The sequence below is a fragment of the Polypterus senegalus genome, chromosome 3, assembly GCF_016835505.1.
Source record: "Polypterus senegalus isolate Bchr_013 chromosome 3, ASM1683550v1, whole genome shotgun sequence".
NCBI classification, from domain to species: domain Eukaryota; kingdom Metazoa; phylum Chordata; class Cladistia; order Polypteriformes; family Polypteridae; genus Polypterus; species Polypterus senegalus.
The window spans coordinates 121,963,966-121,989,150 of record NC_053156.1 but is presented as its reverse complement, the minus strand read 5'-3'; the positions used below and the strand labels follow the sequence as shown (position 1 = coordinate 121,989,150).

The following is a 25,185-nucleotide window of genomic DNA, read 5'->3' as shown; positions in this document are numbered from 1 at the left end:
TTAATATTTCTCTTCAATACTGACTGAAAAGTGAACCTGTGAGGTGTGAATAAAATCACATTCTCTCTTGTATGATGTAAAAGGTAACAAGAAGGGCATTCTGCTGTTAATACTTCTGCACTAACAGCCCGAAGATATGGAACAGAACTGACCAACATTGGTAAACCCAGATAATAGGCATTAGACTGACAGAAAGGAGGTGTAAAGAAAGTGAAGACAGTGCCTTGAGACTGGCAGAACTGGGTAGTAGTAAAACAGTTTTTGAGAAGGAAGACAGGGTAAGTTCCATTTATCAGGGCTTCTCACTCAGTAGTATCCCTTAAAAGTCTCTAACAGCTGAAAATCAAAACCAGCAGGAGCAATGTGAATTCAACCCTATCTGTAAAACAGCCCACCAGCTCTTTGTTTATGCACGGACATTTTAAGGGCTATGGAAAATTTGTCAGTCCTGCCTATATATTTGTCAAGGATACAGAGAATACCTATTATTGCCTTTTGGTGTCTTTTGAAAGATACTACTTTCTCTCTCCATGGACCACTGCAGCATGACAATTGATCCTTGTAGAATATGAACACCCAGAATATTTTTTCATGCATGACATAAAGCTGATTTTATATGCTACTTTATTTTCAGGTGTATTTAAAATCTGACCTCCTTCAATTTCCAAAAAAACATCCATGGTAGGTTATCTTATAATACTAGATTCAGTCCTGTATAGGTAATGGTGGTCATGTGAGTATTCTGTGTGATTGAAACTCCATCCAGGGTTGGTTCTAATCTTATGTCCCAGAATGCTGAACTGCATCCCTGATGTAGGTTTGATAATGAACAGAGAAATTCATATGAATACACATGCTTTAGACACATTTTTTACAGATTTTTGAAAATATTGATAAGCTTTAGTAGCGGGACTTGTTTTCATAAGTACAGTAATAGAATATATAAACAATTTATCTATTTAAAACATTTAAGAGGAAAATATTCACATTTTTTCAAAAAAGAAAAAGAATATAAAAGTCTAAGAAACAAAAGGAAAAAAATCACAATATCTCTAATTGTTTAATGATTCTATTTTGTGGATCATCAGCCCTCATCACCTTTATCCAATCTGCTAATGCAAAGCATAATGGACCATCCACCTTACTAAAAGGATAAGCGTCTGCGTGTCTGTCTCTGTTTCCATCCAGTTGCTATTTTCCTGCTATTCCAAAAGGTGGTGCATCAAAAACATTTTTAGCAATAAAATGCATTGCATTTGTCATTTGAATAGATGTCACATCATAAACATTAACACTGCTCTCATACCAAATGGCATATGACAGAGACATATGCATTATATGGTTCACTGCAAATGTTAACACCGAGGTTCATGTTAACTACTTAGATTGTAATCCATCTTAAACAGGTAGCACAGCTAGTATATAATATAAAACCAAAATATTTTACAAGAAGCTTCCAAATTTTGACACAGAAATACAAGTACATTTGTAGTATTTCATAACACTGATATCTAGATATATTTTATTTACCTGGCATATTCTGATTGCATTGTCAAGCACAGTTTTTGTATCAGTTGCATAGTCAGGACAAGGCAATGGAGTTCGGCTGAAATGGGCCTGAAGCAACAAGTGAGTCTTGGTGTGAGCACTGTCAAATGAATGAGGATTTACTTCGATGGGAAGAAGAGATGCCAGATCACTGTTCATCTGGTCTTCATTGTGCCTTACAGGTAGTTCAGAATACTCTTCAGCATCCTAAAATATAAAGTCAGAAGAAATTAAGAACACACATAAAACTGCAAATTGGCAGATTGTATTCTGTGTCAACAGGCATTGTATTTCTGCTAAATGTAACTTGAAAAAATCTCATTAAAAACCCAAATAATTAAAAAAAAAACTGGAGAAAGTTTCAGTACAAAAAGGGCTTTACACATATATAACAAATAAAGATTTAAGATTTTATTTATTTGTTACATGTACATACTCAAAGGTATGTAGTGAAATGTAGGTCAGTGAGCTGCTTGTACTGTGCAACTAAATTAAAAAACTACGCATTAAAAATAAACATAAAACTTTAGAAGTGCAGACAGAGGAAATTATAAGTTAACATATATATAATAAATTACTATTTTTTTTTTATTTTTAAGAATGCCTGACGAGATGACCATTATCATTGTTATTTTTGTCCCCTTGGAATTAGAGCTTTTTTTCAGTCTTTCTGTTCTTGGTTTCTGGAAATGTAGGTGCTTCCCTGATCTTAAACATCTAAACTAATTGTAGAAAGGATGAAAACAGTCCTTCATGATCCTGGCCACCTTGGTAGTGCACATTTTTTTATATAGGTCTTGTAGGGGTGGCAGTGATATCATTGTCATGCACTTAGTTGAGCCCATCCCTGTAGCAGTATGTGGTCCTTTCTTGAGCGATTTCCTGCCAGGCAGTGATGCATACTGCCATTATGATTTCAATGGCTGTGTGATGGACTTCAGGACTCTTTTTGACTTGAATTTCTTCAGTTGTCTAAGATAATAAAGGTGCTGTTTTTCATACAAGAATGTCTGTATGTGTGGACCATGTTCAGCTGCTCCTGACTTACTGTCTTATGCCCTTATTTTTTCTTTTTGCAATGATAGAAATTGCACATGGATGATAGACTGAATTAACAATAAAAATATAAACAAAATAAAGTATAAAATGAACAATATAAAAGCACGTTTTGCAGTGTTATTTAAACAATAAAAACTTTATTCTCTATCATCTGAAAAACACATTAGTTATATGAGATTGTAATGGCACACAGAGGTCAAAATGTCTTGACAACACAGATGAGAGACGAGTCTTTCACACAGCTGTAAGAATCTTGCTGGATCATTTAATTGGCCTATTTATAGAGTGTGTGTTTTTTTTTTTTTGGAAGAAAGAGAAAATGTATATCTATGCGAATAAGGATAAAGCAGCAAGTTAATAGTAAAGAATGTATAGAGAACTATGAGTATCAAGTAACTAGCAGACAAAATAAACATTATTAAGTATAATACAACTGATTACACTGGAACATACATAATAGTATACTGCAACTGGGGGAAATCTCTTTTTTAAGGCTTTTTGGGTTTGATAATATTATGATTTTTTTTAAATAATTGAAAGAAATTTTTATTATGTATCATACTAAATCCTATATTTCAGTAGAATTATTTTACTGTAAATTGTGTTGAAACATATTTTATAAAATTAGGTGTGAATAATTCAACGGATGCATATCTAACTAAGGCACTAAATACATATAACATTCTATGATCTGCTTCTCGCAACTGAGAGGGTGTGGCGGATGTTTGCCAACTGGCAACCACATGCGTTACCTGGTAGGTAACCACCCATGCAAACTGATCGGATCTCAGACTACGAATGCTATAAACACACACACATATATATATATATATATATATATATATACACACACACACACACAGGCTAAGAATAAACTGAAAATCAACAATGGGTGACCAAAAAATGAAAGATTAACGGCATGTCATGGAATGAAGTAACTTGGCATGCTGACGACAGTTTGGAGAGGGAAAACTGTATTGCCCAATGTGCCAGTTGACATGTTGTTGTGGTATGAAATTTTGTATACAAGTTGATAAATATTTTGTTTGTCTTTATTTGTAACTTAGACAAAGCAATGTAATATTAGTGTTAGGCAATATATATAAAAACACGTATATACATTTAAAACCACCAAAGAACTTGTGTTTCATTCTGATGGTAGTATTATTGCTTCAAGAACAAATAGACTTAAATGATACAGAATGACATCTGTAACAGAGAGGCATCACAAAATAATTAGTGATAATTAGTGGAAAATCCCACTCCTTACATACAAAACAAAAGACTCATCTGTGATCATACCCTACAAACACACCTTAAATCCTTAAATTACATTCTAAGTTTTGAATATTAAAGTAGAAATAAAATCTGTAAAAAAAACCTCTTAATAGTAGGGCACTGCAGCAAAATAGAACAAATAAAAAAGGTATTTCATTCTTACAATTGCAATGTACCTGATGTATGTTGCCTGGCAAACTACTTTTATCTTTTATTGGAAGGTACCTTGTTACCACTAATGCTCACAATAGATGCAATACTCCCTCCCAAATTATTATCATTAGAGTGAGAATGGGCATCAATAAAGCTTATTTTTGTTCCCCTGTATTAGCAATCACAAAGATGGACAGATTGGAATTGCTTTGTACCTTAGAACAGATGGTGCATGAAAACAGAAGCATTTGGTTGCAAATGGAAATTTAACCAACAATGAAAGTAAAATTTAAGAAAGTTTTCAAAAAGCCAGTCTAAATAATATCATACAGTGCGATAGAGTGTGATTTACTGAATTAAAAACAGATACCACTTTGGTAAAAACAATAAATAATAAAATTCAAGAAATCAGTTCATTAGGGCATTTAATTGTTTCATACTTCAGCAGATGAACATTAGAATGCTTTCTTTTAAATATTGCATTTGACAACAACTGTGCCCTGTCCATTGCGCACAGATACAGTATATGGGTGGTGACATGCCTAAGTAGTATTCCACAGATATTTATAGCTATTATAAAGACAAAAAGGAGAACTAAATGCACAACAAAGACTGACCTGTGTGTTTACTGAGATCTTTTGATTTTTGCCTTTAACTAAGATGTGTAATTTAAACTTCTGTATTTTTTTATGTAAAGCAGGCTAAAATATAATGAGTATAAATGTTTCAGGCTGTGATTCTTGCACGTAAACATCTGATGTGAGCATCCTGAATGTTAAATATATATACATACAAAAATTAACTCCTTGCTTTACCCATATAGCAAAGCATATTGTATACAATAAAAAAAATATATATATATTTTATGTAGTGCCCTTCTAATGTGACTACCATCACAAGGTACTGTACCTTACAAGTACAGAGACAAAGTAGTTTACAATTCATTCACAATCATGTTCATAACATGCAAGGACTCTAATGAAATTTATATGCAAGAGTAGATCAGACTACTCAAACAGAATCATACAAAGAAGACAGAAGAAATGGTACTCAGTACAAAACACAGCTTCATGCTCTTTATACACATTCATCCACTCAGTTTTTATACCTGTTATTTGGTTCAGTGGTGCATTTCAAAATCAATGAGTAAGAACACATATTTAAACTGAGTTGGCAATCAAACTAACAACATGACTTTTGGCTATGGGGGTACACAAGAGACCCCATAGGAAACCAATCAAAAGAATAAGCACATTCCTGTTACTTGATGTTGTTAGCCATAATGCTGCAACCTTTCCAAAAACAGGTTACATAGTATTTTACTGGAATCTTACAGAAGACAGTCGTACATGAGTACCTGAAATTAATGCAATTGTGTGATATTCAAGTGAACAGTATACTGGACGGGTAAAACAGACATTTTAATTTTATTCCCTAAATGATCTAGCATATATGTAAGACAGAGACAATTTAGAAAGCATGTCTTTGTTAATCCATAAGTTAAGCAAACCATTATTATGATACTGCCTTCACAGTTTGACTCAACATTACTTTTAATTGATGTGTTTAGTTTGGGATAGATTTTGTATATTTCTCCTGTAATATACAAGCACGTTTTGATTAATTAATATTCGCTTAAGTGCAGCTCAGGGTCATTGGTAGGGTTTGCAAAGAAAGGTTGGAATCAGCCTTTGTAAATTAACCTACAATGCATGAATTTAGTACGAGGAAGTAAAGCCAACATACCAAGAGAAAAACCCATACACACAAAAGGAGAACATGCAAACACAGAAAAGACAGTAAAAAGGCTAGAAATGAATGCATCAAATACTGTAGCTGTGGGGCAATTACACAAATTGCTGTGCTGTCTTATGTAAGGATTAGCAATTAACTAGCATGGGACAAATCAACTGGCTCACCTACCATGGAAAGGTTTATATTACATCTCTTGGCTGAACTGGGGAATCCCGGGAACTATAGTATGTTGTTCAGTCAACAATGCTAAGTTTGCTGGGTTAAGAATGAATATTATAATAAGCTCTATGGAAAGAGATCTTCCCAGTAAAAAGGGATCTCTTCAAATCTCTTTGTTAAATTCAACCACTGATGCTCCTTTTACTCAAAAGAGGTGCTGATGCTACTGACTAGGAATATTTTCATCAAAGCAAATTAAAGCCTTCATCAAGTGTATTTGACTTTTATGCATAAAACCATCCATTCTGGATGGTTAGTAGTAATGGCAAAGTCTTTTGTCATTTTTGCCATGGTATCCAGTCCATCTCCTCTCTCCTATTCCACAACAAACAAACATCTTTCTTCATTGTTTCTATCATCCCTCATGCAGTGCCACTTATACTCTCCCAGTAGTTCACATTATTGACATTGCCATATACTAAATCCTACTTCTGTTCTGATGTGCCATTGTCTTCCATCCTTTTCCTCTGAAGCCTTAGGACAATTTTTTATATCTAGCAAATACTTAGCATGCACCCTTTTCTTCTAAATGGCCTACTGAAATCCTGTTCATTATCATTTAATTAAATATATAAGCATTTATATTTTCTCTCTGCACAGCAGAAATAATGTCAAGTAAACCTCAGTTATCTACATCAGTACTTTTATTTGATAGTAACTGAATGAAAAACATACTACCAACTGGACAATAAACAAATTAAATCTGGCTACATCCCTGGGCCTGCAGACACAGGTATTTTAACCCATGTCTAATGATTTAAAGCTGGCATTAAATCCATTCCCATGGCCACTTTGTGCCAAGCCTCAGAATCATTTCTGGGATTTCTATGATTTCAGGACACTCAGCTAGAACCTCCCTCAAAGAACCCTAGATCCCTGTATCATTTTAAGGATAGGCTGTTTAGGCAGCTCCTGGGCTGTCTGTCATAAAAGGGCAACATGGTCTCATGAAATGTAACACAACTTATTGGTTATGATTTGTCAGGACCTCGCCCACAAAAGGTAAAAAGATGCTATCCCTTATAAGGCAAAAAAAGCTTTTTTTTTTTTTTTTGCAGATCATTTATGGCCTCTCTTCTAAACCTTCTCTGACAACACTCAATATTATCATTCATGTTCTGTACTTTTAGTGCCTTAGTAAGGGTAATAGAGAAACCATACTCTATTCCAGTAAAAATTAGGACAAGTTGAGATATCAGGGAATATTATGGCATCTATGAAAAGAATATACTTGAACACAGAGTTGGTTCTGAACCTACTACAGAGGTGATAAACTGAACCTGCATAAATGCTTTAGAAAGTGAAGTATAAATTACTTCAGAAAACATATGAAACATCAGAAGAGTAAAATCTATATTGAGGAACATCAGACAGTCCATACACTGAATTCCTAATAATTTGGAGCACCTAGATTACAATATACTTATCTAACATTGTTAACAATGCAAAAAAATTTAAAATTTAAAGGTGTTTTTATGAAGTAGACAATTCAACTTTTATAAATTAAACAAAAACAGCAAACATGTACGCATATCTATAAGTCAAGCTTAGAAATCCCTAAAGAGCTCAAGCTTAAACTAACAGTTGTAGTCTGTTGGTTTTGAACATCTTACATGCCTACATACTGCATATTAAAAGGCCACCTAATTATATTTAAAAACAATTAAAAAAATATTTTAAGTAAAAAGCTGCAAACTGAAATCTACGGAAGCTAAATTCTGAACCAGCTTTTCTTCTTATCCTGTAAAAATGTTATTATTCTCTGTGCAAAAGAGCAAACTCTGAAAGATCCTATTATTTGGTTGCAATTCATCAAAAGGTCCTATTGAAAGATTATTTGCACTGCAGATTTGGATTTAGGATTTTGTCTCGCTAAATACCAAAAGCATTACACAATAGGCTCGCTTTACTATCACCGGACCCTTCAGCTTCTTCACAAAAGAAGTATAAAATGTTTTTTATTTACTTTCAAACTTATTTATTAGCACCTCTAATGTCACATAACTTCTTAAGTGAAATTCTTGCTTAGTTAAAATGACAAAATCTATGCAGGTTCATTATCAGCAACACACTAGTAATTAAAGGAAATTGATGACTGCTGATGCTTTTGTGCAGATGGGGAAGAGACTGAATAGGGGGCAGAGAGGTTGTTGAAGTCCATTATATTCCTGTGCATAGGAGGTCTGCACACAGGTCTTACTGTTGTTTGTTTAGTGAAGGCCAGGCAAATCGCTAGCTGCTAGTATGTGGCCCTGGTTTGCCCAGCTGTCTTAGGATAAAGATGTCTTCTCCCACAAATGCAAAATGACAATGACTGGCAACCTTTCGATGAACTCCATCTGTAACCTTCCTACTGCTTTCTCAAACTGCACAAGAGTGGCCACAATTGGGTGATATGCTGCATATTTCTAAGAGGACCCTGCTGTTCACTCAAGATTCACGCGTCCTTTTTAAACTAAAAACCTCAATCTGTTCCACAAATATCACAAAGCTGAAGAATGCCAAGAACTGATTTGCATGTCCTATACACAAACTGTTTGTTAATTCAGTAATTTATAGTACACATCTTGAGTTTGTTTTGGCCACAGCAAATGAATTGCGCAAAAATAACATTCTGTAATATGTAAGACATTCTCTACAGTTGGAAGTAAAATATTTTTAAAATGTACTATTTTTAATACTGCGCCAATAATTTAGACACACTCACTTGGTATCACTGAATACTAAAATGTTTTACTTAAGCAAAAAATAATAAAGCCACCCTGACATCTCATCACTGATACAAATTCTTATTTTCTATAGTTAACATTTTATAATGCAAATACACTATTTACTGGTATCAATAATGAAAGTCTTTAGCCTTAAAGCAAAATGTCTTCAGCATTTCTGCATAAATGTTAATTAAAAGCTATGTTCCATTTTAGTCAGTTTGGAGCATGAGACTATTTAGGCAGCAACAAATTCACAACTGGTAGGAAGTATATATGTACATGTTATGCAGCCAAGCACATTTGCAATGATGCAGTTAAGAGATACGAATTGAGATGGAGAAACATATAAAAGTGTTTAGAAAGAACTCCTGGTAGGATTCAATTCTAGAAACGGACTTCTACAAGTTTCTTCTAACATTGCCTCCAGGAAGAATATAGCATGTATCTATATCTTACTTGTTTTTTTGGAATCAAAAAACAATGTTTGATCAACATTATTAGGGAAAATGGATAAAATGACACAGGAAATGAATCCATTATTACTAAATACTACACCTTTACACTTTCACTTTTTAATATCTGTCAAACTGCCATCATTATATGTTTCATTATCATTTTCAATGAAAAATATATCTGAGACTGTGTGAATGGACTAGACTAGTGATTCCCAAGTTCATTTCTGAGGTTTATTGTGTGTGTCACAATCAGTCATTTCACCTCTAATCAGCCTCACTGTTCAGCTATTTTTTTCCCATCTTACTCTTCACTCAGATAAACAAAATATCAGGTTTAGACTCGGGATTTTTAGAAATATATTTTTGCATTGTTTTTTTCTTTTTAATTAAACTTTTTCCTAAGACTATTTTAATTGTACTATAATAACAACAATTAATGATGAGTACAGTGGACAAATGAGACAGAATCATGTAAGGCTGCAGCTACTTCAGTGTCATACTCATTACTTAAAAAAAATAAAAAAATAAATGAATGAATGAAAGCATAAATAACCAGAACACCTGGAAAAACTAAATGAAAATAATTATTAAGGTAAAGAAAATATTAAGCACTGAGAGGAGGGTATAACAGTAATAATAATTCCTTAAAATTATATACCACTTTTCTCACTATTCAAAATGCATTTTACATAGAGAGTGGGGAGCCACTTCAGCCAACTATATTGTGGAAAATCCACCTGGATGATGCGATGGCTGCCATTTTGCATCAGTACGCTTACCACACATTAGCTGTTATGTGGTGGAGGGGTGAGAAATAGCCAATTAGAAGGAGGGGATGATTAGGGGGCCAGAATGACCAGGCCATGATGGAAAATTTAGCCAGGACATCAGGAAATACCTAATCTTTATGAAGGATGCCCAAGAATATTTTATGACCACAGAGAGTCAGGACCTTGGTTTTACATCTCCATGCCAGTTTTACAGCACAGTGTTCCCGTCACAGCAGTGAGCCATTAGGGTCCACATAAAGACCATGTCCCAGGCTGGCCTCCAACATCTCTTCCAGCAGCAACCCAAGCTTTTTCCTGGTTGGTCTCCCATCTAAGTATTGGCCAGGCCCGAACATGCTTAGCTTTAGGTGTATGACCTGTTCTGAACTGCACTGTGCTTAATACATCCCAACAAAAAAATCTGTAAAACAGTTTTGTAATTTCCAGATTAACACCAAAACACAGAACATGGGAAATAACAGCTAGCTTAACCTCCTTGCCATTAACCCCATGTGTGACTTGGGCCCAACGCTCGGGGTGACATACAGTGGTGTGAAAAACTATTTGCCCCCTTCCTGATTTCTTATTCTTTTGCATGTTTGTCACACAAAATGTTTCTGATCATCAAACACATTTAACCATTAGTCAAATATAACACAAGTAAACACAAGATGCAGTTTTTAAATGATGGTTTTTATTATTTAGGGAGAAAAAATCCAAACCTACATGGCCCTGTGTGAACAAGTAATTGCCCCCTTGTTAAAAAATAACCTAACTGTGGTGTATCACACCTGAGTTCAATTTCTGTAGCCACCCCCAGGCCTGATTACTGCCACACCTGTTTCAATCAAGAAATCACTTAAATAGGAGCTGCGTGACACAGAGAAGTAGACCAAAAGCACCTCAAAAGCTAGAAATCATGCCAAGATCCAAAGAAATTCAGGAACAAATGAGAACAGAAGTAATTGAGATCTATCAGTCTGGTAAAGGTTATAAAGCCATTTCTAAAGCTTTGGGACTCCAGCGAACCACAGTGAGAGCCATTATCCACAAATGGCAAAAACATGGAACAGTGGTGAACCTTCCCAGGAGTGGCCGGCCGACCAAAATTACCCCAACAGCGCAGAGACGACTCATCCGAGAGGTCAAAAAAGACCCCAGGACAACGTCTAAAGAACTGCAGGCCTCACTTACCTCAATTAAGGTCAGTGTTCACAACTCCACCATAAGAAAGAGACTGGGCAAAAACGGCCTGCATGAACAAAATGAAGACTTTGGAGTGGCCTAGTCAAAGTCTTGACCTGAATCAAATTGAGATGCTATGGCATGACCTTAACAAGGTGGTTCATGCTAGAAAACCCTCAAATAAAGCTGAATTACAACAATTCTGCAAAGATGAGTGGGCCAAAATTCCTCCAGAGCGGTAAAAGACTCATTGCAAGTTATCGCAAACGCTTGATTGCAGTTATTGCTGCTAAGGGTGGACCAACCAGTTATTAGGTTCAGGAGGCAATTATTTTTTCACACAGGGCCATGTAGGTTTGGATTTTTTTTTTATCCCTAAATAATAACAACCATCATTTAAAAACTGCATTTTGTGTTTACTTGTGTTATATTTGACTAATGGTTAAATGTGTTTGATGATCAGAAACATTTTGTGTGACAAACATGCAAAAGAATAAGAAACCAGGAAGGGGGCAAATAGTTTTTCACACCACTGTATAAGAATCCACTTTTTAATGCCTGAATAATGCTTGGGACAGTATTCTGGTGCCATCTAGTTCATAAAATAGCATTATGCTGCAAAATGTCATGAATACTTTTTGTATTTTTGCCACTTCAAAATTCATTGTAATTCATTAATAGCAGAGCTTTCAACTAAAACCATAATGGCAAATAAAAAGCTATAAAAGCAGTTGTAGAACAAAGTGAAACTAAACCATTGCTTGAACTGAACAATAGTGATGACGATGTGAATTGGTCATGAGACATTGCCACAGAAATTGAAACTGATCCATGACACAGTACTGTACGAATGAACTGCCATGATACGTCTGGTGAATGTGGTTGTGTGAAGCTTCACCATGGTGCGACTGCAGCTGCATAAATTCTTCTTTTGTCTGCTCCCGTTAGGGGTTGCCACAGTAGATCATCTTTTTCCATATCTTCCTGTCCCCTGACTCTTGCTCTGTTATACTCATTACTTGCATGTCCTCTCTAACCATATCCATAAACTTCCTCTTAGGCCTTCCTCCTTTCCTCTTGCCTGGTAGCTCTACCCTTAGCATCCTTTTCCTAATATACCCAGCATCTCTCCTCTGCACATGTCCAAACCAATGCAATCTCACCTCTCTGACTTTGTCTCCAGACTGTCCACCTTCAGCTGACCCTCTAATATACTCATTTCTAATTCTGTCCATCCTCGTCACACCCAATGCAAATCATAACATCTTTAACTCTGCCACTTCCAGCTCTGTCTTCTGTTTTTTTTGTCAGTGCCACTGTCTCCAACCAATATAAAACAGCTGGCCTCACTACCATCCTGTAGAAGCGTCTCTTTCACTCTTGCTGATGCCTGTCTGTCACAAATTACTCCTGACACTATTCTCCAATCATTCCACCCAGCCTGCACTCTCTTTTACACCTCTCTTCTACAATCCTCGTTACTTAGTACTGCCGACCCCAAGTATTTCAACTCATCCACCTTCAACAACTCTACTCACTGCATCCTCACCATTCCACTGACCTCCCTCTCATTTACACACAAGTATTCTATCTTCTTCCTATTAACCTTCATTCCTCTCCTCTCTAGAGCATACTTCCTCTTCTCCAGGATCTCCTCAACCTGCTCCCTACTCTTGCTACAGATCACAATGTCATTGGCAAACATCATAGTCCATGGGGAATCCTCTCTAATCTTGTCTGTCAACCTGCCCATCACCACTGCAAATAAGAAAGGGCTCAGAGCCGATCATTGATGTAATCCCACCTCCACAATGAATGCACCTGTCACTCCTACTGCAGACCACTGTCACACTTCCCTTGTACATATCCTGTACAACTGTCACATACTGCTCTGCCACTCCCGACTTCCTCATACAATACCACAACTCCTCTCGAGGCAGCCTGTCATATGATTTCTCCAGATCCACAAAGACACAATGCAACTCCTCCTCTTCTGGCCTTCTCTGTACTTCTAAGAGCAAACATCACATCTGTGGTGCTCTTTCTTGGCATGAAACCATACTGCTGCTCACTAATCATCACCTCCCTTCTTAACCTTGCTTCCACTACTCTTTCCTATAACTTCATGCTGTGGTTCATCAATTTTATCATCCTGTAGATACTACAGCTATGAACACCCCCCTTACACTTAAAAAATAAAATAAAATAATATTTTCAAATTAATCATGTCTTTGGTAGTTTTGGCACAGCATTTAGGATCCATGCTTGGTTCACTTTCAACATTTGTTTGTGGATTTAAGCTATGAGCAGAAAAATAATTGCAAACCAGCATACTTTCATCATCATGCTTGACAGATAGAATAGAAATTGAACTGCATGAAAAATGGTTACGTGTTTATGAAATGTAGTTTTTGTTGTAGCTGCAGTATAAAGAATCACCTAGGTGTTTTTCTGCATACTTAGCAGAAGTGGTGAAGTTTCTTTTAGTATAAGCAAGGTTTTCTTTGCAGCATAACTCTGAAAGCCCTCCACATCCAGGTATTATTTGTCAAACAGTAGAATGCTGAATTGTAAAATATATATTTTACTAGATCTACACCATCCAACCTCCTTGCTGTCTCATATACAAAAATCTAAGGAGAGGTTTGCAATCCTGCCTTTTTTGTCTTTTAGGTTGTTTGTTAAAAAAAGAAATAAACTAGAAAAATTTGTGCCTTTCATATAAATCCTGGATCAGTGACACAAATGTCCCATGTGAAGGTGATGTGTATGAATTGTTGGTCCTTGCTTAATTATGTTTCTTAGTTTTGCATCTTTAACTAAATTTTGAGGTGTGAAGTCTGATGGGATCCATTTTGCAACAAATACTGGTATTTAATGCTTTAGATTTTGTTTAATTTACAGACATAAATCCGAGGTGTACATTTATGGATTGCAGTCTCCCTTAGATTTTGCTGCTTGACATTAGAATTTAGCAACAGCATCATACATGTTTTGTCCTTAAGGAAATGGTGTACCTCTGTGATATTTTCATTTGCTCAGACTAAGTTTATAAGTATCAGTTTGGTCCTTTGAACTGTCTGGAAGAGTTTTAAATCAAAAGCAAGGATCATAAAAAGTTGTCTTTCTTAGCCATTGTTAACGGAATAGCTTAGATCTGGTGATTCCAAACTTTAAGTCAAAGACCATCTGTTTAGTGCTTCCACTAATATAATGCCAATTTTGCTAAACAGAGTGTATCTTGGCTCTCAGTTACTGCTAACAGTACTACCACTGCATGATTTTGTATAGAAGTAGATCTGTCAATGAAAGCAAATGCTTAACTACAGCAGACTATTGATACATTTGTGATCACATATCATGCAATATCTCTAGGTCAGGGTTTTCAGCCCTTTTTCTTGGCATACCACCTCCTCCAGGAATTGAAATATCTTGAAGTATCCACACTTTCTTTCAGTCTTAAATTGTTAAGTGCTGAAGTAATCAAAAAGTGAGATTTCTTATCTCCCACTCCTGCCCCTAATATTGCATTTGGGGATTTTAACAATTGATTACAGTTTTTTTGTGTTTGTATATGTCTTTTAGTTTTTCTTTTGCACAACAAATATTATTAATTATTTTTAATGTAAGAATAGCATGACGAATTATGTTTAATGTAAGAATAGCATTGTTTTATAAGGAATAAAAATTAGAAGGCCTAAAATGACCATATTTTTAATTTGCAAAAATGATACTGTTACATATGAATTCAGAAAATAAAAAAAAAGCTGAAAAATAACTCGTTATATATGACTATATGAAAAAAATTGTGAAGATTGCACATTTCTATATTTTATAGTGTCGTTATTGTCAATGTGAGGTTCCAGCTCTGAGTAAGCACAGTTGCTGCTTCTTGCTTGAGCCTATTCTTGCATTGATTTTTAAGGGAAGGATGAAGGTTACTAAACAGTGGCAACTCGTCCAAGTCAAAGGCTTTCAGCTGAAGATTAATTATAATACTAAACTGAAATGTAACATACATGTATTTATTATTAATAATTGCCAAAAGTTGTCTTTATTTTATATTCTCCTGCTTTAGTCTGCCATATTTAAAAAAAAATATTCTTTAAATGATGGTATAAAAACATATTCACTAAAAGTAATAAAGTGTAATGTTGGAGGAGTGGATCTAAGAGAGATAGGCCGACGCTCTGTGTAGCTTTCTTGTGATCCTAGGGGATGGAGGTGGTGTAAACACCTGAGATGCTCACTTTCACAGAAATAAATTGCGAGTTGTGGAATGACACGGAGCTGTGACCTTGGAACCAATACAAGCTTTGAAAGGCTTAAATCTGGACAAATGGGAGTGGAATTTCATAGTAGAAGCACTGTGAGACTGAGAGGTAGAATCAAACTACATCTTTGTGTGGAGATTCATGTACTGCTGCTGGGTGTCCTTTTAAGTCCCACATTTTCACTTTTACCCTTTTTTTTGTTTCCATGCATACCACCTAATAGCTGCGTGTGCTCTCATGTATAACTGCATTAATACACAATTACTTTTATGTAACAACTGAAGAACGTTTCCAGCTACCTGAATGTTTATTTAAAAACTAGGCAAATTTAAAGATGATCTTTAAAACTGGAAAGCTTGATTTTAAAAATATCAACCTCGCTAGGGACGCTGCCCACAGTTTGAAAACCACTGGCTTGGATAGTAAGGGGTTTTGATTAACACGATTAAGGAAAGATAAAACATATCTTTGAAAATGAATCGCATATGTTAATACATTAACTTTGACACCCAAAGAAAAAACACTTTCAAAATCTGTTTGGGTTCCACAGCCCTGTCTGTCAAGATGAATTTAGCAATTTACTGTGAATTCACAGTTCTCTTAATACTTTTATCCTGGTTTTACTATTCTTTCAAATTATGCAACATATATTTATCATGTTCGTTTATTGTGAAGTACCATTAGATGGTTTAATTGTTCAAATGTGACAGCAGGCTAAAAATGTTTATAAAAAATATATGCATATGAATCATACATATCATTATATTTATCCAATACAAAAAAGATAACCCAAATAGTTTACATTTATTTAGATTCAGCTATGAACATAATTATACAGATGAATGGATGAATTTAGAAATAAAGCTGTTTCTTTTTTTAAAAAAAAAACTAAAAATAAACAGGTTCTAATAAATATAAACAATATTTCATATTATTTATTTTTGGAAATAAACAAGGACAATAAAAGGTTTCAGATGCTAGAACTTTCCAGATTGTTCATGCACATCAATTACAAAAGTGAGCAAAAATGTATCAACTCTTAAAAACTATTAGCATTTCTGCATCAATCTGAGCAGTGCAAAATTGCTATATTTTCTGTATGCACAATTTTTTATCTGGAGGTGAAAATAAATCAATGAGGAAGAACAAAGAGTGTTTTCTTGTTATTTTTATATGTATATGCTTATACATTTTGGATTAATACCAAAATTGTGTGCACCATAAATAAATGGATAACTGACCATCAGGTGTTTGGTGTTGCCATGACTATATACAGTATGTGAAGAAGCTATACATGTCCAGAGATAATTTAAGCAAACGTATGGTGGTGTCTTTCTTTGGAGTCAGCATGTCTAAACGACCAAGAGGACAAGAAATGTTTTCATTGGAGAAGTCAAGAAATCTCAATACTAAAAGAAAGGTGGAATTAAATCAGAACAGTATCCATAAAACTAGGCATAGTAAAAAAAACAAAAAAAAAAAAAACATTTGTAATATGTATTACGATGCTGAGATGGGCTTTGGTACTCTGAAACCCTGAACTGAATTAAGAGGAGAAGAGAATTTCATGTTATATGAGAGGAAAGAAACTATAGATATGCTTAACAATGGATTGTAAGCTAAAGAAAAGAGAATCAGTTGATTGCGGAAATATTGTAAAAGCTAAGAAGGGAAACTATAAGGTAACTATAGCTGAAATTAAGAACAACCCAAGTCCAACAGCTTGAAGGTGAAGATGTCACAACTGATAACTCACCAAGAATAAAAAGAGAGCACTTATATATGCACAGAACAATGAAAAATAATAATTTTCCAAATGCTGAGCAAGATGATAGCATGGAGAAAATAAGTAACTGAAAAAGACTCAAATCAAACAATATTATCTAAGAAACATGATATGGCATGTAGCGTGAATGGTAGTGTCATAACTTGGCCAGATGAAGGGCTGAATCTGGAATGTAGCTCTCACTTCTTTACTGAGGATGTACTGTAGGTAATAATGAATTAAGATTGACAAAAACAAGTGTCCAGATGGTTTAACGTGCATTAATAAAACAGCAAGACAATGACCCAAAATATAGTATTAGTTAGTATTAGCTTGGAGTTCATCAGATGGGAAAAAATGAGGGAAGATTTAGAACAAACCCACCTTTCAAGTTAAATCCACCTGGTCATGCCTTTCACAAAGGTTATTATAGTTTTGCCTTTTTATATTAGTTTTTATTTCTAAATTTTTTCTGACCTTACCTGGAAATTCAGTTTAGTTTTCCTTCATCTTGTATTTTTAGTTTTAATTTAGCTTTTACTTCACAAAGTCATTTCTATTTTATTTTTATAATTATTACTTACAGTTTTAGTAATTACTAGCTGTTTCCCCCCACGTACTAGTGAAACAGGACAAACTTTAAAAATCAATAAAAATATTTTTTAAAAATGTAATTTGTATTGAGAAGAATTTATATTAATAGCTTTCATCTGTGGGTCTCTTCTCTTGGTTTTGCTATCGGGGCGAGAATGCAGCTGTGATCTCTTTGCTTAAAATGTAAAAAGTTAGCAAAGTATTTCTGGCCCAGCGGAAGTAGGTATGCTCCAACGTCAAACATTGCCACTGTATCTGATTGTGTTCAGGTCTGATGGGAGAGCGTCCCCCATATAGGAAGAAGAGCACGTGGCCGTGATATCTCTGCCAATGAGCAGATACCCTCTAAAACACATGTAGTGGTGATCTCTCTCTCTTTCTCAAAAACGTGATAATGTCTCCTGAAAAAACAGGTACTGTATTGCTAGCTAAGTGGAAGCAAGTTATGCTCCAACACATGGCGAGAGGTAGAGTGACTCGAACAGAGGTTGGCACATGAGTGAGGAGGGCCCTGCCCGGCTCCCCACTCCTGAAGTCGCACCTCACCCTCTCCTCGGCCTGCAGCCTCGGTCTCGAATTAGCAAGAATAAATTGGTGCCACAAGTGAACTATGATACTTTACGCAATGAGAGAAGTCCCAAAATCAACCAGAATGTTCCAACAAATTATGGAAAAAAAACCCAATCTAAATATGTTAAGTACTGTAGTTCTCTTGTGAAAAGCGGACAGACATACAGACAGACTTTGAATTTTATATATAAAGATATGGTATGGTTAAAGAGCTACTATGGAGTTTAGTTTTGTTTCACAATCAGACAGAACTGTAGACATAGATGTTGGTGGAAGCTACTACACTGCATGGGTTGCGATCTGGTTTTGTTTTTTTAATCAAAACCAAATACTGAATGTGAACAATTTCATACATTTTTATTATATTTTAAAATATAATTCTATGCCATTTGTGCTGAACTAATGTGTGCTGATTTTTATATTTTCCCTTTATTGCCCAGGATGGACCAATTTATAATAATATTTAGATTAATTTTACTCTAAATGTCTAAACCACACAACATATTTCACTCCAAAACAATGTGCTTATAATGAATGCCTTCAATATTGCATTCAAAAATCCATATTAATCTCTGATTCCATCTCAGGCACATACAATTTATAGACAGAATTTGGCCACCTGCAGGAATGAAAATGATATAAAAAATCAGAAAACAGATTTTACTGTGGTTTAACAGGTGTGATCATGAAAGTCATAATGGGCTTAGGAAAAACAGGGCTCTTAAGCTTGAATCAGCTTGTAGACCCCATCTAGCTGTATTGAAGGAAACAAAGAAAAACAAGCATTTAGTGGCAAGGTTAAGGACAGTTAGACTTGAATAGTCCATGCATAAGAACAGTAAACCCTTAATGAGCAGAGCAAAAGTAGATAATACTGTAGGTGTATGGACAGGCACAAAACCAAAGACAGCATCTGAGATTAGGAACAATATATAAATGATCTAAACTTGTTTATCTATAGCAGGATGGCAGGAAACCTGAAGCCTACCCCAGAAGGTTTGGATACAAGGCAGGAAAAATCTGTGGTATGTAATATGCAGGTTATGGCTGATGATAAGACAATATTTTGAGAGGGAAAGAAAAATTGAAAAAGGGGTACAAATATTTTAAATCATAATTCTGTTACTGGATTATTCCCACAATGTCAGGTATTTTGAGCTGTGAATATAACCTAGAAAAAAATTAATAAATATAGAATAAATACAGAAACACATTAGTATGTTTAGTTTTTCACCAGTTGGCAGACTCTCTTCACTTACCTACCTGAAGTTCAGTAGAGACATTGCCAACTCAGGAATTTCACAAGGTTTGTATCGCTTCATTGTTAAACGACTTTTTTAAGGCTAAAGTGATTGGTCAGTAACAATATGCCGATCTTGTATGATGGCCTACTCAGTCTCCCGATCAGTGCAGTTTTATTTTCGTTAAGGATTTGTCCTGTGTGAAGTGGCAGATGAATTATTGTCAACAAAATGCATACACCTGAGAAATAAACTGAAACGTTACTCAGTCGTGATTTTTCTGTCCATATGGTAAAAGGTTTTGTTGACCAGCACATTGTGAATTCAGGCGTTTGAATTAAATCTTGGTATACAACAAGCACAAAGAAAGTTGGCAGAGTAAATCACTTTCTATTTCACCCACTTTAGATAGATAGATAGACAGATATTTATTAATCCCCAAGAGGAAATTCACATACTCCAGCAGGAGCATACTGATAAAAGCAATATTAAAAAATGATAAAAATGCAAAGCAAGTTAAAAAATGCAAGGAGAGAGTGCGAGGCAGGTATAACAGTCTATAATCTTATATAGTGTTACAGACACCTGGGTGAAATTGAAGAGTTGCATAGTGTGGGGGAAGAAAAATCTCCTCAGTCTATCAGTGGAGCAGGACAGTGACAGCAGTCTGTCGCTGAAGCTGCTCCTCTGTCTGGAGATGATACTGTTCAGTGGATGCAGTGGATTCTCCATGATTGACAGGAGTCTGCTCAGTGCCCGTCACTCCGCCACAGATGTCAAACTGTCCAGCTCCATGCCTACAATAGAGCCTGCCTTCCTCACCAGTTTGTCCCCAGCATATCACCGCATAAAAGAGGGCGCTCGCCACAACCGTCTGACAGAACATCTGCAGCATCTTATTGCAGATGTTGAACGGACGCCAGCCATCTAAGGAAGTATAGTCGGCTCTGTCCTCTCTTGCACAGAGCATCAGTATTGGCAGTCCAGTCCAGTTTATCATCCAGCTACACTCCCAGGCACTTATAGGTCTGTACCCTTTATAAGCCCGTATTCAGCTCGTTCTGTCACTGCAAATGTTGTGTGAGCACCCACCCTATGTCACCACTCACCGTTCACTGGATATTCCGGTGGCTTGTGGTGGATTACTTTCTGTTTTAGAGTTAAAAGTTACAATAGTTAAAGACTAATGGCAAGAACATTAATTCAAAAATGAAAACTACAAATATTTTTAGTATATTAATTTATTTCATTTGTCTTTCCTGGTACTTTAATAGTTTTATTTAGTTTTAGTTTTTCATTTCGGCATTTCGGTTAATTATTTTATTTCAATTTACGAAAATGCATTTTTAATAATAGTTTCACTTTTGATTTTAGTTTTCATTAACTATAATAACCTTGCATTTCACTTACAGAAAAGAAGACCCACGTCAGAAACAAAGCAATTAGCAGCTGAAAATGGCAACAAAAAATCTTAAAAAATCATCTCAAAAGATCAAGATAGATTTGGTGAGATCTGTTTAAAGTACCCTGTGTCCCAATATCCACCGGAAACGGTCGGCATACAACTTTATACTGTGTAGAAAGAGAATGGGCATCGCGGATGGATCGGTGGATGTTTCATTACTGGGAAGGGAGGCCAGTGGGATGATTGAAGCAAAGAGGACGGTGTAAAGAGGAAATAAATTTGTACCTGGCTGGTATGATTGAACAGACAGACTAAGAAAAAGTTGAGGATCGTGAGTTGTTCCATTCCCCATACATTAGGTGGCAGTGGTCTTTGTATGGTAACCAAGTCGGCACACTTGCAGGGGGAGCTTGGGAGTTGGAGTTTGGATGTGCAGCCCTGTCAGGGTCCTTGTGTATTGACAGATGGCACTGTTGGGGGAAACCCTCCGTACTTTTTCCATGTCCTAGAAGAGGTTCCTCATGGATACTGTGTGACATGGGAAAAATTCCAAGGTCCAACTTAAAAGGAGTCTGCTTCCTCACATCTGCTTCAAGTAATATTATAGGTTCCAAACATTAAATGTATATACTGTAAACTCCTTAATTGGGATGGTCTAGCAATGGATAGAGTCAAGAAAACTATTAAAAAGAAATGGTAGAAGAAAAATATACAGAAATCTAATATTGAGGAAAAGATATACTGAAAGATTGAGGACAAGAATAAAAATAAGATTGCAAAAAGGAAATGAGAGACACTAAAGAGACTGTACAGAATATTTTGGGATTCTACATTTAGTGGAAATGAGAGACACTAAAGAGAATATACAGAATATTTTGGGATTCCACATTTAATAAGTAGAATTTGTATTTGTTACTAGAAGAAAAGCATGCATTTATATAACCTTTAAAGTATATTTTGTTTATGAAAGATGTAAAGACGTATATATTTAAAAAAATTTACAATTTTACAAGATTTTGAATTGGATTTATCCATAGTGAAAACAGAAGAAAGGACAATTGTAAAGATTTTTATTGGGTACATACTGACTCATAACTAGGGAATCCATTCCCAGACGGGTTTATCCATTCTCGGGAATTCGGGAGTCCCAGGCGCCCGGGGATGACACAGTGCACGGGCATCTCACATGTGAATGGTTTTAGAACGACCGACACTTATCCTCTTTAATAAAACCCTTGTTTTTAATAAAACTAGTGCAATATGTTGACACCAATAAAAGACTAACCTTATCCACAAGCAGTTCATGCTGTCATATACGTAAGTAAATGTATCTAGTTAGTTGCGGTAATAAGAGTGTAGAAAGCACGTGTCCAGCGTGCAGTCATTTAGGCGAGAGCGCACATTCGTGCAGAGTAAGCAGCCACTGAGAAAGCACGCTCTGCCTCCACTGAAGTAGGCGGCACAGTCATCAGATACTGATACACTTGTTCTAAACAACGCCCGCGCTTGCCGTTGCTCTGAAACACTGCCATTTCAGCTTTTACTGATGCATCCAGTTTCTTGTCATCATTTTGTGATGGCAAGTTTCTTAGTACAGATAATGCAGATGCAACAGACTGATGCATTGCAATTTCAAGTTGCTGTTCAAAGCTGTTGCCTGATAGACGTCAATGAAGTCTGCCCCGTACCGGCATTCGTGAGCTTCAGAGTGCAGACTCCTCCCAGTCCACTGTGCTCAGTTTTAGTGGAAGTCGGGAGACTGACTGCTGCTGGTCTGTTGTTCACTTAATTAATTGGCAACACACTGCACCGTGGGCCAAAAAACAGTGCCACTTAATTATTTTCAACTATAACTGTTATTTCTTGATTGATTTTTACACACTATATATGCAAGCTTGGCTGTTCCCAGTTTCCCGGGATTTACAGCAGTTTCATTCCCGGGAATGAAAAATGTCCAGTAATCCCGGGCTCCCGATTAGGGTTTCTCTACTCATAACATTAAAAATTGGGTGTCAAGTGATTTCAGCAATGGATAATGTTTCATAATGAACTACCCAAAATGTGTATAAGAAAGCAGAATAAGTTACAGGTAAGTACTGTGCTATTATGTCAGAAAGATAGGTGTGGCTGCAATTTGTGCAATTAGGAAATTAACACATTTAAGGAATGTTTCCTGTCATATATAAATAGAAGGAAAAATGGTGGAACCGAAATGGAAGACTAAAGTAATGGTAGCAAGCATAAACTTTTGAGGAGGGTAAAAAGAGCAATAATAGAGTATCTGAATCATTACATACAAGAAGACATAGACCTGATTAGGCAGTTCTGCGGAAATCAATTTGGGCAAAAGGGTTAAAGCTGGGCGGCACGGTGGCACAGTGGTAGCTCTGCTGCCTCGAAGTTAGGAGAACTGGGTTTGCTTCCCGGGTCCTCCCTGCGTGGAGTTTGCATGTTCTTCCCATGTCTGCGTGGGTTTAACTCCGGGCGCTCCGGTTTCCTCCCACAGTCCAAAGACATGCAGGTTAGGTGGATTGGCGATTCTAAATTGGCCCTAGTGTGTGCTTGGTGTGAGATTGTGTTTGTGTGTGTCCTGCGGTGGGTTGGCACCCTGCCCGGGATTGGTTACTGCCTTGTGCCCTGTGTTGGCTGGGATTGGCTCCAGCAGACCCCCGTGACCGTGTGTTCGGATTTAGCGGGTTGGAGAATGGATAAATGGATGGGTTAAAGCTTTATTAAAACAGAGTTTTTTTTGGCTTGATGTATAATAAGTCCATCTAGTAATATTCACTTGTAAGGAAATTTTTTTTTTTAAATTTTATTACAATCATTCCATACAAATCAATCAATTTTTACAAAAAATAAAATTAAGAACAAGTCGACCTCCACTTGTAAGGAAATTAAGTTAAACAAAAAGCATGCACACATTTTTCCTTTTTTTAAAATGTCAGCATAGTGAAACTTCAAGCATTGCCATTTTTCTTTAATTCTCTTGAATGGAACTAAAGACTGTTGTTGCCTAGTTAAAATTTTGTAAAATCTTCTTGCAAGTGCACAGTAAAGCAGATAGCAAAGCCTGCAAAACCCAACTTTCCTTAATTAAAAAAACTGGACATGAAATAAGTTAGAAAACTCATATAAAACTGGACATGAACTACATATTATAAAATTAAATATTTTGCTTCAAGGAGTATTCTTTTTTAAAATTATAATCTCTTGAAAGATTAAGAAAAAGTTCTGCATATTATTAAAAGTAACAGGAAGCTTAGAGTGCCTATAAGGCAGATGTGGAAATGTGTATCATTTCAAAAATGACTAACTCTAGGTTTAATATGTTCCTTGCTTCAGTGCTTCTGTGGGTTATAAATAGCTCCCAACTGCATGGTAATTATGTAACATTTAGATTTACCAAGGTAGCTTCAGGTCTATTAAGTTTCGGCATGGGGATACTACAAAACCATTTAAATTTATGTGGGGCAGTATACAAATGTGAAAAATAACATCCAAATGACAGTTATGCAGGTAAGCAGTACACAAAATTGCCATTGATGACTTCAAGAATGTATTTACTAGTTTCAAAGTGAAGATGAATATTATGAGTTCAGGTTGCATGAGATCTGTAATTTAAGGGAATAGGGACATGTTTCAGCATTTTACTCACACTGAATAAGTAAAATTCACTCCCAAGAGCCTCTGAATACACATAGGTCTAGCTTACTGTGGCAAAGAAGTGAGCTAGATTTACAGAAGGCCTGCATACTGTATATTGTCTCCACCGCACTTATTTTCAGTTTGTGTTCCAAAAATGATTTTTCCATGCACACATGCTATGGGAAATGTATCTTTTCATCAGTTTTACAGCATTTACTTTCTGCACTATGGCATCTTTAAAGAGAGCAGTTTAGCTAGTGTTCTTATGCTTCTTTAATTTTTTTTCAGATGTATGTGACAGTGGGATCACAGTGGCATAGTCTACATTATGTAAAAAGTTCCAAGTGTATTCTTAAATTTTTCTATTTTACTATGCCTTTGTCCATCCCCAGTATCTGCCTCCTCCCTGTTATTGTATAGCATTATTAATCAATCGGGGTTATTTTACTTCAGTGTCTTCATCATTTACAATGTTTACAGTCATCCACCCTGTATCCTGTCACTGAGTTAATATATGCTTTCCTCTTGCTTCATTTGATTGTTATTCTTTTGAGT

At 35.8% G+C, this 25,185-nt stretch overlaps 1 protein-coding gene across 1 annotated transcript in view; it reads right to left on the bottom strand.

The window, feature by feature from the left end:
• ascc3 (activating signal cointegrator 1 complex subunit 3) overlaps nt 1–25,185 on the bottom strand; it is a 683,087-nt gene that overhangs the window by 44,296 nt on the left and 613,606 nt on the right. The window contains exon 37 of the mRNA XM_039747862.1: nt 1,531–1,755. Coding sequence (XP_039603796.1) covers nt 1,531–1,755 — 225 coding nt within the window. The remainder of the gene's footprint in view (nt 1–1,530; nt 1,756–25,185) is intronic.